The 18341-nt window shown below is 41.2% G+C and overlaps 2 protein-coding genes across 5 annotated transcripts in view; both read right to left on the bottom strand.

Annotated features, from left to right (window-relative positions):
* Positions 1–18341, bottom strand: part of LOC145435743 (armadillo repeat-containing protein 1-like) — a 391422-nt gene that overhangs the window by 356294 nt on the left and 16787 nt on the right. The window lies entirely within an intron of this gene.
* On the bottom strand, positions 9980–10477 carry LOC145441603 (ubiquitin-conjugating enzyme E2 D4-like). Its single transcript, XM_080319510.1, has one exon. It carries the CDS (start codon positions 10475–10477, stop codon positions 9980–9982), a length of 498 nt encoding a protein of 165 aa, XP_080175636.1.

The following is an 18341-nucleotide window of genomic DNA, read 5'->3' as shown; positions in this document are numbered from 1 at the left end:
GACGTTTTCCATTTACTTTGTCCGTTTTATATTTCATCAACATTGTAGTCACATGGCGCAAGAAAGCGTGGGAACGGAATCGGTAATTTCCCTCAATCAAAATACTGCATTACAGCCAGGTTGTTCTGTGTTGGAGTATCATATACGATCATATACGATCTTTGTTTGCAATATACCTTTCACGAGTCCATTGAGAAACACAGCGGCGAATCCAATAAACAACAATTATAGTATCGATTTCACGTGGTCCGATATAGACTTCGCATGTTGTTGTGACACAACAAAGAGATGCGGTATTGGCAAAATGACGCAATCAAGTTAAATTGCCGGTTTAGACGTTAGGGTTGGGGACTTTACCACGGAGTTTGATAAGAGTGGTGCGATTACTATTTTGGTATTGAAAAGAGAGTGCCTCAGTAGCAAAATATCGATGGAACCAGAACTAAATTTGCACTTTCTATATTGTGCCAAAAGCTCATTTGCATTTTGAAGTTTGACAAAAAGAAGCTTAAAAATACCCTGCGCAAGAGGAAACGTAGCGCCAAGACACCATTACTTTCTTATGGTTCTTCACAGTCACCAGTGATCGGGGAAGTGGGGCTAAATTTACCTAACCGTAATAACTATAACATGCCTATTTCCTTTGTTAGAAACCACACTGTAACATAGAAGTACTTCCTTATATGTCGGTAGCGGACCAGGGAACTAATAAGGGACTTCATCAGGCTGGAATTGGAAATGCGATACGTATCGACCCTATAGAAATGACGTATCGCCTACAGTCTACAACAGTGGTTCCCAACCTTTTTCGGTGTCAGGGCCAAATTTAGAATTTCAGAGTACGGTCGGGGCCGCACGAATACCAGGGCAATGAAAAGGACCCAAAATAGTCATCAAAATATGAAAATTGGCATTGTTCCCATCAATCGCTCGAAGCCATTGGCTATTGTTATGGTCTTTATGTTGCTGCGCTCCCATTGTTCAGAACAATTGACCTTTAGTGGCTATCTCGGAGCAGTTTTATTGCCCTGGCGAGATTTCAATTCGTATTTTTAGAATCAGTGCGACAGTAGCTTTCAAATTATCCGGACGTTTCGGTCGTGAGCTGTAGGACTGCCAATTATGCTGCTTTCTGGGCCGTTTAGTGAGTGAGCTTTTATTGCCTAAACGCGCGAAGCGCGAAAATTTTCTGTAATTCATAATTGAATCGGTCAACATGATCGGGAATCGCATGTATATTGCTATCAATTTTTATCCTCTCTCTGCTCACGTAATCAGTTTTACAGGTAGAGCCGAGGGAGGTGTGTTTAAGAAGGTAGGACCCCTCAATAATAAATAAACATCTTCGGGCGTATATCCGTTGGCAGGAATGAAAGAGCACTTCGTGTCGTGAGCCCCCCTCCCCCAGAAAAACTTTGGTCTTGGGCTCCCATAGGGTGAAAAACCGACCCCTATCACCTTGTTCGCTTTCACCACGAAATTAACTGTACCGTTCAGTGAGCCAGCGCGAGGCGCAAAATTTTCGATAATTTATGATAAAATCGGTCAATATTATTGGGAATTGCATATATATTGCTATAAATTTCTTGTCCTCGCTGCTCACGTAATCATATCTACCGGTAGAGCTAACTGAGGTGTCTTGGACACTGCAGAACCCGTTGGTATGACCCCGTAACATGATGTTATTTCGTAACCTTCTGTCTGCTATAATATCAAAATATATAGAATAGCCCAAACGTATGCTACTAAACTAATAGGCGCACACTATTTCAAATTGGTATTTCTTCACTGGAATATAATTTGTCCCTGCGGCATGATATGTGTCTTGTGTGGCTCAGATTGCCAAGACAGTATTTTGTATATATAACGAAGCTTCGTTCAGCATAACGGCATTCCTTTTCGGCCAAGGTTTTCTCGCTGAAAATCGTTATGACACACTTCTTGGAGTCGCAAGTTACATGGCGTAAAACTTAATATGTCTTGGTGCTTCGTGGCGCATTAATGACAAACGCCGATACGACCATTTCGATAAATATTTTTTGGGGAGGATGAGTACCAATAAGTCAAGATATTTGGCAGCATGAAATCACGCCTAGAGTAGAAAGATGCACAAATTTTCACAAAATACTCTATAATTTATACTTATTCACGAAATAATTTTGAGCCCCCTTCGAGCTCGCCTCCTCCCCAATTGGAGGGTGTGTCGTGCCACAGTTATGGTCCTGTCTATACCTATATCTATAATAGCTACTGCTCGTTTAACTGGAAAGTTAGGGCACATTGCTGTGAAACAGCAGCGACGTAACGTTAGTAGTCTACTTACGACTATCCTGCAATCCTAATTAAAAACTACAGACTCCAAGCCAAGTATGTGAATTTCATAAATGTAAAATTTTATTTTTTGTCAATACTCGATTTCTTAATATTTTGTGGGGGCCGCAACAAGGCTATCTGCGGGCCGCATGCGGCCCTCAGGGCCGCGGTTGGGAATCACTGGTCTACAAAGTTCATAAACGTAGCAGGAGTGCTCGAAGTAGTCAGCGTTGATACTCAAGTATGAGTAAATGGAACTGTAACGCCGTCAATTTCAACTCAGTTACAAGAAGTTGCGATTTCTAAGTCATGTCCAAACAAAACTACCTCTAATGAGAATAAAGAATGCAATTATGGAAGTGATCCAGCAGTTTCATCGAGCAATTTGGTCGACGCAAAGTTATAGTTGTATCTATATTCTCATTGACCTGGGGCGAGCGTCAACATGCTTTCCGCGTCAACTTGCTAATGATCATATTTGGTTAGGGTTGCCTTACGGCCGGAATTTCCCGGTCCTTTCCGGAATTTCACTATTGAAACTGCGTCCGGGAGGAAATGATGAAATATGCCTAAATGTCCGTAATTTTGAAGGCTTGAAGGGAGCTGAAATTCTTTTCCTAAATCAACGTAGGCTGAGAATGGATAATTCTTTAGCGATAAAGAAAAAAACAATCTTGTTGACGGAATGAATTCAGGAAATTTAACAACCAGAGGCACATATAGAAACCAGATGCATACAGTTAAGTCTTCAGAAGTTGCATAGATCATCCTACGGTGGGACCTCAGACCAGTGTTTTTGAAGCAGGAGTTGGGCTTAAACGTGTTGCTTCGGTCCTGGGAAAAACACACAAACACATATCTGCAACGACCCAACAGTATAGCAGAGCTGTCAAACACACAGCCGGCGGGCCAGACAATTTCATCAGGCGCGTGGAGAAGTCTGTTGCAGATCAAATGAGAAGGCCCTAGTATTCACCAGAGCACAAATTCGAGATGGCCCAATAGTCCATTACTATTTAATTCACGACTTATGTTAAAAATCCACTCCTTATACATTCGATAGGCAAAGCATTGTCAGTGTGACGTCATATGTGTTCATACCCCATTTTAAAACCCACTATGAGGCGCTAAAGAGTGACCGGAATTCCGGCCAAGAAAATATGGTAACCCTTCATTTGGTATACGATCTCGATATACCGTGCAATATAAGAAAATATTCAGTGGATGAGGTAAGTAGTACATTGTCTATCTGTAGGGTTAAAAACCTCATGTTAACGCGTGCGTACGGCATTACCTTGTTTCGTGTGTAATTTGTGTATTTCTATTTGATTACTACTCGGTGTAATCATCATTATCAGTCTCGTTTTCCTTCTCTATATATTCAATTGATAGACCTTTTTTGTTTGTTACTTTGCTGTGAGGACGGTTGAAGATTTGCAAGCATTGTTATAAATCCTACGTTTATTCTGTCCTTGCCTACTTTGTGTCATTGTCTATTCAATAATTGTAGTAAATGGCTGTGTTTGGTTTATACCAGCGTTACCGACAGTCAAGATTAGACTGGCTTCTGCGCCTATAATCGCCACACGATCATTTCTCGTGCAGCGTAGAAGCACCTCATTGATGATCTTTTCTGTGTGGCAGTTATTCTAAGCTATAAAGCCCAAACTGGATGTTGCAATTACGTCCGCATATTTCATGCTCCCTATACCTGACTACGTAGAAGCAAATCTTAATAATTTCACAAAATATGTTATTACATGTTCAAATACCTGTATTCAACTCAATGCCACCATTTCTATGAATAAGTTAATGTCGAGTCATTACGGAAAAGCTCATAGATTATTTTGTTGGGGATATGTAAGCTAGAATGCAACTGGATCCTGTCAGAGATAACGGGTTAATTTCCTTCAAGTTAGAATTCGCGACCCTACTAGCAACTTGTGGTGTTGCTACCACTTCCCTAGCATCTTAAGTACATTTGCGCTCAAATTTTATTTCGGTACCCGAGTCAATCGTAGAAAAAAGATGCCTTAACATGTAGGAGTCTGAATGACGTGTGTATTGCCTTTGCGCGAACACCAGCAGGCGAGGGGGGATGGCAGAGTCTCGATTCCGATGGCACACATATATATTTCCATTTGTACCCGTCCGCATTATTGTGCAATGCTAAGGCATTCTTGTCAGCCATTTTGAAACCTGAAGCCAACAACATTCCCAAATGCATCGGTACTGTACTGAGACTTGAATATTGGAGTTCCCTTTTGGCGGTTCTAAATTGGTACCCCGCCAGATTTTGCTGACGAAGAAAGGCGGGAAAACCGTCCAAAATAGCAAGTTCTCTCGGTATACAATCGAGTTACTTAGAAATACGATTCAGCAATTCTATTTCATTGGCATTTCAATGACATCTGTTTACACCGCACAAACATGGGCTTCTACAAGTAACCTTGCAGTTACAACCTATAATCCACCTACTGTGAATACAAGTATCGACTGCCTGCTACACGACTGAATTATTGACAGCGTACATTTCCGCCCACTGCTTAGCCCGCTTGAAATGAAGTTCGGGATTTTGCAAATATAGATCTGCACTCTCAGTGTCCATCCGGTCATTTGGGTTGGGAGGCGAGTTGAGAACATATCGTCAAAAGAATCTTCGATGTAGTAAGTACCGGTGAATATTGCCTCTACAAAATATCAACACATATCGTCCCTCTTCTGCTTACGTAGGAATGAAAGATCTTGATCTCGAATCGCATTTTAGGCGGTTTGAAGGGATATTCCGTCGAGTATTCTAGAAGCATTTTGAACAATCTTCATTGAGAGAGCGTTCCATGGGCCCTTCGATAGTTTGATTCGTTGATTCGATTAATTGTTCCACGTTTCGCGGTCAGGTTCATGAAATGTTTGGATGTCCTGCAAGCTCACAATAACTTTCCTCGGTAATTTATTTCTGTGATAACATAATTAATTTATAGAATTACCTCACGGGCCAATCAAAACCTTCTCGCGGACCACATTTAACCCCCGGGTCACGGGTTGACCTCTCCTGATCTATGGTGTCATTTTAAAGGTACCCCACATGTTCCTGACTTCTCAATCTTCATCACCACATCGCAAACTGCTATTGCCACCATACAATTTATGTATCTTATTATGGATAATTGTCTTGTGTGAAATGAAAGGTTCATGTAGTGCTCATTAAGCGTCATGATAGGTTGATTTTAAGGATACAACCAATCAACAATCACAAAACACTGTAATGCAATCAATGAATATGTGGAATGAGAAAATATGATAAGGTTCAAAAGAGGTCATTTACAGTATGTCTTTTCTTGCAACCTGAAAAACATATATATTATAAATATACGCTTATGTGTTTTTACTAGGGCCGGTGACAGGTATGACCATATTTTAGTCAACACATGTACTATCGGTCGATTTTCTTTTTAATTTTCAGTTTTTTCCGGTGCTGGAGCTTTCAGAATTTTTGAAAAGACGGATCTCAAAATACGGTAACCCTACCCACTGACTGACTACAAGATCGTGTAGCTAAGCATAACTCGCCGTACTACAATAAATCTGGACTTTTTGCAAAATAATCCGTAGTGTAACTACGTGAGTTTTTCATACGGCACACATTTGTAAAAATAAAGTTTATTGATGTAAGAAAATGTCAAAGTTTTAATTATAGGTCACAAAATATTCACCATACTTATGACTGTAACAGTGACAGTCGGCTACATGTATTTAATAGTCTACGAATCATCAATACTGACAAGGGGACTTCATGTACGTATGAATGGCTCCTGAATTGACTTCCGCCGAAGAAATTACAGCACGCTGGTATTCAATCGCTGATTGTAAATCCACTTGCAAGATCACGCAAGTCCTACTAGCGGGTATAGTAGATGGTTAGATGAGGGAAACGCGCCAATAATTAGGAAAAATGAAGAAAAAAACGCATCGTTATCCATACCAAGTGGAATCTAATACTTGGTATTACTATAATAATGAAAGTGAACGATGGTATTTTATTTTGGTTTACTAACACATTTAGTAATTGGCATTGGGCGTCAGAATATTTATAGGCGAGTTGGCTGCAGAGTTGTAAGTAACTGTATCGATTTCCAAGACTTGCCAAAACTACTTGCAGTGAAAATAGAAATTGAAGGTCTTTGAAATTGCTAAATCCACCTTCGCGACCAACACCGAATAAGCAAATGAAATTGGGTTCCCTACTATTACCGAGAATGCTATTACCGAGATGGACATTACCGAGAATGCTATTACCGAGAATGGACATTACCGAGAATGCTATTACCGAGAATGGACATTACCGAGAACGGACAATACCGAGAATGGACATTACCGAGAATGGACAATACCGAGAATGGACATTACCGAGAATGGACAATACCGAGAATGGACATTACCGAGAATGACATTACCGAGAATGCTATTACCGAGAATGGACATCACGGAGAATGCTATTACCGAGAATAGACATTACCGAGAACGGACATTTCCGAGAACGGATATTACCGAGAATGAACAATACCGAGAATGGACATTAACGAGAATGCTATTACCGAGAATGGACATTGCCGAGAATGTATATTACCATATCATCGTAACATGTTTGATGGGACTGACACTGTATGACTATGGTACCGAACACAGTGGACTGGAGACGACCAAAGTAACCATACACCATAACCACATTACGTACAGATTACGTACGTGTAATGCAGTAGCGACCAACTTTTTTACCCTTCGCTACCATTACTGTAAGAAGCACGGGTGTAACCGATGCCATTGTCAGCAGCAGATAGGCGGTTGGTAGGATTCCTGGGTGTAAACGATAAATATGACAAAATTAAAAATGTTTGGCGCGCTGCAGCATACGAACAGTTGCCGAGCCCTGAGATAGATTATGAGCTTATATTCCACACTTATTACACTGCATGTCCTATCCCCAGCTTTGACTGCTCGTGTGCAAGGATTTATAACCTAATATCAGGGAAATCATGAGGCAGTTTCGCTTCATAAGTGCAAAAGCTTCAGTACTCACATCAACAGAACGGGTTTTGATATGAAATATATCGTACTGTGCAAACTCCTTTTAATTGCCAATTAATAGCTCACTGATACAAACATTTTGCTGCTGAGAGATGTTATGTTGGGGTTTATGCAAAGAAAAGTTCGAGTACTAAAAGATCAGTCAGGTTGACTTTGAAATGTTGGGATTTGAAGTTCTTTGTACCCGCAAAATTGTAAACAATAGTTTGGGATAGAAATTACATATTAATCCCTAATCCGTCCCAGCAAAGTTATTGAGACCTCGCCACGAAGTATATTTTCTTCTGTGATACACAATATACATAACCACTATTCTAGATTTTCGAAAATCACTTTCTCAATATTGGGGCCATATGTTGCGAATATATCCAAGAAATGCCACGTATTTCAAGAATTCGTTTTGAAATATTAAACGTCTACCGAATTACGACATATATCATGGTTATATTTCAGGAAAATACAGTTTTTCTGGTTTAGCACTCTACAGTTAATGTGTGCACAACACTGATGATGGTTGCATGATAATTCAGCTAAATTTGACTTTACCTTGAGTCCATAAGCGCGAAGTTTCAGCCTAATGCTGGTGCCCGGCGTTTATCTTGATCTCCCAACGTCATACCATAAACACTCCTTGTAAGTGCACTTGGTGACATTTCACAAATTAAATCGCTTCATTTTCAACGTGTTCTCGTAATACGTGTATCAAAACAAATCTAGGTCATTGCGACACTGTCTGTCTAGCTAGGCTACATCACCTATTTTTTAACATACGTAAAACAATGATGGAAATTTCGAAGGTTTCGTAAAAACGGGTATAAAATTCGAAAATTGCGATTTTTCAAACGACTATTCCGAGCCCGATCGGTTCGGTTAGTCTGTGCAGCAAAGGGGGAGATCGCTTATCGCGTCGACACCCTCGGGTGGTCTCTGGGACGTGAGGTCGCCGAGCATTAGTGCGCCAAAGTGTATTGTCGGTAGTGTCCATTCTCGGTAATGGTCATTCTCGGTAATAGCATTCTCGGTAATGTCCATTCTCGGTAATGGTCATTCTCGGTAATGGTATTCTCGGTAATATACATTCTCGGTAATAGCTTTCTCGGTAATAGCCATTCTCGGTAATAGCATTCTCGGTAATGTCCATTCTCGGTAATGGTCATTCTCGGTAATAGTATTCTCGGTAATAGACATTCTCGGTAATAGTAATCTCGGTAATAGCCATTCTCGGTAATAGCCATTCTCGGTAATAGTATTCTCGGTATTGTCCATTCTCGGTGATGTCCATTCTCGGTATTGTCCATTCTCGGTAATGTCCATTCTCGGTATTGTCCATTCTCGGTAATGTCCATTCTCGGTATTGTCCATTCTCGGTAATGTCCATTCTCGGTATTGTCCTTCTCGGTAATAGCATTCTCGGTAATAGCATTCTCGGTAATAGCATTCTCGGTATTGTCCGGATACGATGAAATTGGAAGTCGGTGCAATTTTCAAAAATAGGTTCAGTTTTCGCCCAGTCGTTTAGAGAATCTCGCTCATGAAAGTGGTGCAAACATATTCCCAAACTACCCTTCCCTCTGCAACATCCACTGCGCAAAAACTTTAAGTACATTGACATTAAAAATCGTTTTCCTAAAAAAAGTCTAAAATAAATAACGAAAGAGTCTCAAATCATGACAACTATGGAAGAACTGAAGAATCTACTTCGTTACTCCGAAAAATTTGATATATTTCGTTTCTGACACCGTCTGGTTGGTTGTCGCAATACATTGAGAACCAGTGAAGACCCGCCCCCCCCCCCCCTCCGACGACAAGTCAAGTCGATATCAACACACAACCGTAGACTATAGTCAGCACGTAAAATCCAGACACAGCAACGATATCAAAGCTGAAATCTACATTATTGTGCTTCGGTATATAGCTGCTGGTTTAAAAGTGTAGGTTACCGAGAGTTTTATTATCGAATGTAAACATAGAATGGAAAGACCGATTTCTCAGCTTCGCTGAGGCAGGATTCAGAATTGCGCGACTGTAGGATTTCATGCAATCCAAAAGTTATAACCCAGAGCACAGAATTTACTAAATCTGGTTTTGATCGAACGCTGCTGTCGCACTGATTCCGGAAATATGAATTGAAATATGGCCAGGCTTCGTACTTTGACGAAAAATCACCCTAAACATCTAAAATGTGTATTGTTCAGAACAATCGGATGACCCCAAAACAATGACCATCACAATGACGCGTTGCGGATCTCCGACTGTTCGGACAATGCCGATATTTCAGACTTGGAGGGCGAATTCCGGGTGGTTCGGTGTCTAATCATATTTTAATTTATATTTTCGGAATCGGTGAGACAGTAGCTTTCGATCAAGGCCAGATTCAATAAATTCTGCGCTATCGGAAGATGACTTTCGAATTTCCAGTAATCCTACAGACGCTGCCGCAAAACAATTCTGAATACAACCTCAGCGAGGCGGAACGAAGCCGCAAAATTGGTCGTTGCTTTCGATAGATAGTTATGCTGCGAATCGCTATGTATGAAAGCGAGAGAAATCGATAAAGTATGCTACTAACCTGATGTCAACGTCACTTGACATACATTGTTTTCTGTACTGAACCCGAACACTGGACAGCGTCTTTGGCATACATGTCGGTCCACTGACTCGCGCGTTTGGCGTACTCTGTAGGGTTTTCTAAATATAGACTCGCACTCTCCGGGTCCATCGGGTCATTCGGATTGGGAGAAGCAAGCAAGGAGCATATGGACAAGAGGACCTTCGATGTCGTCAGCGCTGGTGACCACTGCTTTTGCAAAATATCTACGCATATTGTGCCTTTACGACTGACATTCGGATGAAAAATCTTCGTTTCAAATCGCATTTTCGGCGGCTTGAACGGATATTCTGTTGGATATTCTATCAGGATTCGAAAAACGCCGCCTTGAAATGGCGTTCCTTCGGGTCCGTCGATGGTGGCCCACCACCGATACAGGTTGATATCGTCGACTGGCCCTGCTCGAATGGCAGAGTCCCTCGGCTCCTGTGAAAACTTCTTACACTCGTACTGTAACCGCTTCAAAGCCATGCGCTGCTTTATTCACTCGGTGCATATATGGCTGACAGATTCGTTGTGTTGGTTCCGCAAACTGCTGTCGGTCATATATACTTTCAACTGTGTGCACTTCGTTAATTGTATTTACATTCGATTACCAGGTGAATTCCCATGTACAGGAAATCGTGTACCATACCTATACAGTACTAGGGTTGCATTGAACACAAACGGTGTTATAAAACACTTTATTTGGTACATGTTTTAAAGAAAGGCCTTGAAAAAAATGTTTCTTTTTTAAGTTGTAAAACTATGCTACAATTGTGTAACTATTTTCCAAAAAGCATGTTGTATCAGCCTGGACAATTACCATGCGAATTAGCCGACGTATATCGATATGGGATGGTTGGAACACTCAATATAGTCGGTTCAACAATTGTAGTACAGATATTTCGTCAAAGGAGCTATATTTACCCTATATTTTCAATTGTCAATGCCAATCCATTATGACGTCACAATTGAATATTCGTGGCGTGTTGACTTAAAAACAACAACAAAAACAATAAAAACATGTTTTATATTAGGAACTTGTTTTAAACATGTTTGTTTTTAATTGATTATTGTTTTAAATGCAACCCTATCGAACAGGGGTTCTCAACTTCCCTTGTACAGCGGGCCGCATTTTTACAAATAAAGACGCTGCGGGCCGCAGAATATTATTATGTATTTGTGAGCTACTATTAAATTTAGGCTACTACAATTATACCAGTCGTATACTGGCATTTAGTACATTTTCATGCATTCTAAAGCATTAATGGACAGCGTTCGTAAGTTTACATTGGCTTGTTTTTTTTTTGGTGAGAATATGTATCTTCCAGCGGCGCAAGTAAATCCCCATATGGCGCCTGCATTGCATTCGTTTCTAAGTAGGTATACGCACCCCAAACCCTTCCAATAGAGAACTGAACTCCCTCTTTCAATGCGGGAGTGTACATGTGCATTGGGCAAGTATGAAATAACGGTCACCCCTTTGTTACAGAGGCCATTATCATGAATTTCTGCCCTCAGTGATATCAGAAGAAATCTGTTGTTCGGGGTCATTTCTGAGCAAACCATTCAACCCTTCTCCATTACTTCCATGGCTGATCGAGCCCTGCACCAATAATGTTGATGATGAGTCAGCTTTATAAATTTGTTGTTTTTCGGATTTTCCTCTGCAAATATGTCTACTCTGATAAAATGCACCCAGATAATTAGCTATGCCTTGTCTGTGGAGTCGGTGGATTCGTCCAATCCTAAGCAAAAGTAGTCTACGCGGCAAAATGGATCAGAAAATGCAATAAAAGATCGACTGGCATTGCTGTTACTCTTCTTGTCACAGTTGAATCACACAACTGTAGCTTCGAAATTTGTCAGGTCATGTTGGCCTCGCTGCTAAGTTCTGGAAACAGCGAATATTCGCACAGTATGTTGAAGTCTTATTGAAATCACACCCTCTCTAGCATATTTCTTGGGTTTAGCGATATTCTAAGCAATTTTGAAAGATGCGTCTGTAACGTCGCTGCCAATTTTAACAATGCCCGACATATGGATTGCTGGGCTTGCCACCAAGCTACCTTCGTTTTTTTCTAAGCTCAGGCGGGGAAAGCAAATTCATTGCTCGACGCCGAGTTACAAACCCAGCTTTCGACGTTCCCGTTTCTAGTACTTGTTTCTGCTCAAACCATTCACGGTGTGTGAAACACTTTTTAAAAGCGCTCTATTGACGATCAAAATACGTTCGGTTCGTTTTCCCCACGATATAGGGTCAGAATCGCATAGTTGCTGTGGCAATCACTGCTGAAATGGATGTGAATCTGCCATATATACTGCTTTCAATCTGACACAATCTAAAACCTTAAAACAATACGTATAGTTCAAGTAGTCTTAGTCCCCATAGTTGTAATAGAAGGTGAAGTAATCGAAACATGTACGCAAAGAGGTGAAATGTACGAAACCCATGTGAGTATTTCAGAAAAGTCGAAGGATTTCGTTACTTACCCCCTGCTGTACGATTTACCCTCGATAAGGATTTTGATGTGAAAATATGATTACCGAATGACCATCTTAAGTCGCAGGGAGGGTTAAACTGTTCAGATATGTACTAATATGTACTAATAATGTACTAATTGTTGTAAATTAGGTTGTACTCCCTGCAGTCGATCTCTTAGCATGTAGCAACTAGAAATCGCACAATCGACTAATTTGAAATCGTAAGCGTCTTTTAGTTTAGTACGTATGAGCGATTTGAATATCTTTTGACATAGAAGATATGCCCCGAAATGCCATCACATAACGAAGTCATTATACCCTCGGGTCCGCCCGAATATATGTTTAATTAATATTTACAGGCCCTTTATTTTCCAAGACAACTCACTCAGCTCTACCGATAAATCTGATTACATGAGCATAGAGAGGATAAAATTGACAGCAATATATATGCAATTCCCGATCATATTGACCGATTTAATCATGAATGATAGAAATTTTTCATAGAGTCCAACAATTTTGCTGAGAAGTAGCGGTAAGGAGGTATCAGGGGAGAGGTTCTGAGGGGCGACGGCCGCGAAGCCCCAAAGAAGTTCTGTTTATCACCATATGGGGGCCCAAGGCCAACGTGTTGGGGGCCTGACGAAGTGCTGTGACGGTTCTTTTGGAGTCAAGCCGGATAAATGACCTTTTTTAGTCAAATCACCGGTGATTACAGTTTGTATGCCCATTTTACGGTTTCGATGAGTCGAAAAAGGTTGGGAACCACTGGACTAATTGTATTCAAGGAGTATGATTCGAATAACCATAACCATCAACCATTCTTAATTCGATAAGATTAGTCTCTTGGACATCCACAGAAGCGGCGGTGTGACACTGTCAATCGAACTTAAAATGAAACAAATTTCACTATGCAAAGGAAGAACTTGTCCAAATTGTAGAGAGATGACAATTGAGAACACCTCTCATATAAAATGTATCACTATAACCAAATAATGGCGATTTACAAAATTAATAGGACTCAAATCAGCCGTGATTTCTGATTAGATCGATTTCAACCAATACAGAAAAATGGTGTTAGTGTTGAGTGTATGTGGTGTTACGAAAGTGAAGCTAAACGTAGACACTGAAGAACCCCGTGGTATATAAATACTGTTTACCTCATCGTTTGTGTCTAGGTATCCAAATAAGAGATTTCCATAACGAGATACATTAGATATGTGATATATTTTTATACATAGGGGCGGCATTACAAACCAACTACCGCCTGTGGAATCAACATTTACCGACACAATTCGAGAGAAGCGGACAATTGCGATTACAAAACCCTCAATAACGATTTCTTCGAGAGCATTTTTACCGATGAAATTGACTTACCGCAAAACGCGGGAATCGAGAGAAAACGTAAAAGGTCTGCATCACGAACGTCACTATCCGCGAAGTTCGCGCAGATTTCTCCCGTTAACTTACCGCCTATCTTCTAGCTGATGGAGTTGAATCCGCGCTGTAAATTGCAGCTTTTTGAACTGCAAATTCTTAATATTCCACTTCAATATGGTAAAGAAGTGAGGCAGTAATCGATATGAGATGACATGTCCTGTAAGTCACCCAATTGGGTTATATTTCGTAGGCCCAACTGTTAGTAAAATCAAGCGAAATAAGGCAGTGGCGATATATAACGCCTTGAATTGAATTCACATATGGACCAGTGAGCGCGTGGACTGAGTGCCTCACGCCGTTTACGGCCTGTATGGATATAACGAGGACTAGAGTTCCATGCCGGAAGCATGTTATTATAATGTTAAATTATAGATTGCTAACCTCCGTAGGTTAGTAATTTATTGTCAAATAGATTTATTTAATATTCACCTTTTATCTTTGGCTAGCATATCTTGTGGTCGGCTTGTCGATGAGTAATTCGATAATCGTATAAAGTCATTGAGAATTACGATCAGGGTCATGTTTCCAGAATGTTATACATGTATTGCTCCTACTGTATCCTCATACGAACTTAAAACTCAATGTACGCGTGATTCTAGACGCAGCGGCCGTAAGCAGACAAACTATGATGTACCGTAAGCCTCGCCTGTATTTTGTTCTCTTCAGAGCAAAATCACAAACAATTCGGGTATTTCCATTTCCCTGTTTGTGAAAGATTATCGCGGCTAAATTGCAAATCGTTGCTGACCACACAGCATTATAAGCCCTCATTTGGTATTACTTTGTACTGAGATTGCCGACTTGGCGAAATCACAAACTAGTGCGTTGATTGCGAAACGTTGTGTTGCGTCTGGAATTACGAGAGTTTACGTGAGTTCAATGCGCTCTTGCGTGAGCTGGACGCAAAATGTTTTGAAATACCAATTTTGACACAATGCGGTATTCGCATTCGAGAGAACTCGTTACCGCTGGCGGAGAGTCTGATTTACCGCATTGTTTTGTAATGCCCCCCCAGATGATATCATTATGTATATTTGAATTATTGCAATCCTATCAGCTGACGGGTAAGCAGACAATAAAATCATCGCCGTTTACATTAAATTTTGTCGCCGCGCTTATTCACCGACTGTATACATCTCGCGCTGCTCTATCAACAATGTCATCCCTCAGAGTATAGTATGACTAGTACTACAAATATACATTACCGCATGGGTTTCAAAATGATTCTGAGATGATTCACGTGTGGTGAACCTATACATAATGATGATAATCTGTATTATTTGCGTAGGACGGGCTCTGTGGAAACACGCGGTGTTATAACGGTGGTCTCACATTCCTTAACTATAACGTGGCATAGGATTCTTAACGAACAATAAATAACAATAAAATTGCTGGGTGGAGCCACCACGGATTCGCGGCAGGTACAGTACCAGTGTAATTTTCAAGAAGCATGCACGCTTGCGGAACTTTTCATTCACTACGGGACCATCGTTATGCATGGACCATCTAGTTCAGGGCTCTTCTACCGGGTGTATCGTACACCCGACGGTGTACCATATTTTTAATAGGTGTACTCGGATGGGGTGTACTGGAGTGTACTAGATCCGTGAACCAATGACTAGCTATCACAATAAATATCCACGTTTATGCTCCAGAACAGGTTGACCGGATGTGCAATATCGTACAACATTCATGTCAACTCTATGCAACTTGTAAATTACATTCTTTTTGTGACGTCACATGCAAATGTTCCTCCTCCTCATTAACGTTGGTTATGACACTTCAGGTTCCTTTTGGAGTAGAACAGGGTCTAGTTACGATGTGTTCAGCTTGCGATATCTGTATATAATAATGATCGGGAAAACCGCCACGATGGCTGAGACATTTCGAATTGGAACTTCCTGAGACGAGCTTATAAATAACACAGTGTTATGTTGTTATTGCTATTTGTGGTATTCAGAGTGTTTATCAACTGCTATGGTCATTTACACCAGGCCAATTTTCTTGATATTTCATTCCGTAGATGCCGAATTGTAGCACGGCCCATACTTTTAGGCCTTTATAAGACACCGCTTACACGGATGAGATGGCGAGGAGGATCCTAGATAAACCTCCAACACTTGGGTAGGAATTCTGGAGTCGACCTCGGTCGGACTCGAGCCCGCAACCCATTGGTGTTGCAGCTAGGGTTTATACCACTACGCTATCTCGCCACACAAATAACACTCCGTATATAATTGCAGGGGCGTATCCAGGGCTTTCGGGGGTCGAGTTTGAGAGCCAGCATGTTAGAGGGTGGTCCGGTAACCTCGAGCCCTGATTAGTATTTAGCATTTCTTATACGTTGCAGCTTTGCTCATCTTTATTTCGATTACACCAGGGGTGGCCACTGGCCAGCCTGGGGACGTACGACCGCAATCAGACCTAAAACAACAATCAGGTTATGTGCTGCTGTATTGTATAAACATAATTAAAGTTGCGTATGTTGATGGCCGTCAATGTTCCATTTAAACTTACGAATTGGTTTCAAATTATCTGAGAGATTTCAAGTCAACCTAAACATTTTCTTCACGCACAGCGCGATTCAGGTGACTTGGAATTTTCGTATTTAATAGAATAATGTCTTTGCAATCTGAGCCCCACCGTACAAATGCGTACCGCAGGGGAAAATGCCGCGCACTATCAAAATAAGAACTTGGAATCTTGTGCGTCTCGTGAGTGAAGGTTTTTCCGATAAGTTTGGGCTAATATTTTCGCGCTCAGCGCGATTAGAAGCCTAATCTCGTTTACTTTTCCTGACATTTATACTCATGATTTTGGTGCATATATAGTAAGCCTGCGGGGATATTCTGCTTCTACAACAACTATAAACATTTTTATGCAAGGTATATCTCAAGAAATAAGTGATGTCATGGAACACCAGAGGGCCTCTCCGCGTTGCAAAATTCGCAGTAGCAAATTTTACAAGTGTATTTGTCGTCCAGAGATGACTCTGAACTGAAAAGTGGCCGTGGGCTATATATATGTAATCGAATAGCGGGTTATTACTACAGTATCGGTGTATTATGTGGTCAGGTATGTACGTAGGGAGTTTATTGATGTTTCCAATGATAGGAGTATGCGACTATGCGTAATTCATGGGTGTCTGGACAATACCGAGAAAACCATTACCGAGAATGCCATTACCGAGAATGGACACCACCGAGAATGGACACCACAGAGAATGGACCGTACCGAGAATGGACACCACCGAGAATGGACATTACCGAGAATGCAATATATGCAATGCAGGCATGTTATGCATATGCACAGGTCGTGTGAGTGCATCACGGTGTTGCCACATTCGGTATCGATGCTCAGGCATACATTTCGCGACAACGTCAGTCCCAGTAACCTATATTCTTGACATTGGCCATTCTCGGTAATGTCCATTCTCGGTGGTGTCCATTCTCGGTAATGACTATTCTCGGTAATGTCCATTCTCGGTAATAACATTCTCGGTAATGTCCATTCTCGGTAATGGTTTTCTCGGTATTGGTATAGAACCTAATTTATGACATTACTGCGCCCACCTCCGACACACCTCTTACATAATGTTTGCCTAACCTAAAGATTCATTCGTTCGACTGGATATATTGACAGCGGCAGCTTCAGTCCTCAATCGCCATCAAAGCTCTGACGCGCGAATAAAGCTGACATCGTGTCAAGTATTCTATAGGTAGATCCTGTTGATCAGCGCCCGAATTCGCGTCATTGATGTACTTACGAAGGTATATTGGTCGTGGTGACTAGAAGAAGCTGATGAAAGATTTCACCCGTTGTGAACATCACTGCATGTAAACATACGTCAACTATCCATGGTTCGTCATGTCAAACTCTATTTTAATCCGATATAAGTTGTCCTCCATTACCCTGAAGTCGTGGATGGTGGAAACCCCTGAAATGTTCTGGCTAGTGTGAACATGAACATGAACGTGAGCACAAACCTATGACCTGAGGTGACGTCACAAAGTTATGGTTTTCAGTCCGTTTCACATGCCTTATACCAGAGGCGGGCAACATACGGCTCGCGGCCCGCCACAGGATTTTTGAACGGCCCACAGACAGTTTCCGGTCTTACTGTCCGGACACAGTCTGCCGCAATCTCCCATTACTTGCTTACTACGTCAAATATAGTGAATGTAGGTTGCATGGAGCTGGAGATGATTGATCTTCGGTATGACTCCACCCTGAAAGAGAAATTCAAATCCCAAAGCATTGACAAATTTTATGAGTGACTGTATGAATTCGAGTTTGCCAACATGTGAAAAATGGCCAATAAACTACTTGTTCTGTTCGGGTCTACATACATTTTCGAGATAGCATTTTCGACCATGAACATTAACACGACAAAGCTGCGTTCCAATCTAACTGATGTTCACAAGCAGTCTAT

The sequence above is a fragment of the Botryllus schlosseri genome, chromosome 1 (assembly GCF_051294905.1).
Source record: "Botryllus schlosseri isolate E-star chromosome 1, Bs_hap1, whole genome shotgun sequence".
Classification (NCBI taxonomy): domain Eukaryota; kingdom Metazoa; phylum Chordata; class Ascidiacea; order Stolidobranchia; family Styelidae; genus Botryllus; species Botryllus schlosseri.
This window is presented reverse-complemented; position numbering and strand designations above follow the sequence as displayed.

Coding starts and splice junctions, on each gene's coding strand:
- LOC145441603 (XM_080319510.1), bottom strand. CDS start 10,477: ATGGCTTTGAAGCGGTTACAGTACGAGTGTAAGAAGTTTTCACAGGAG.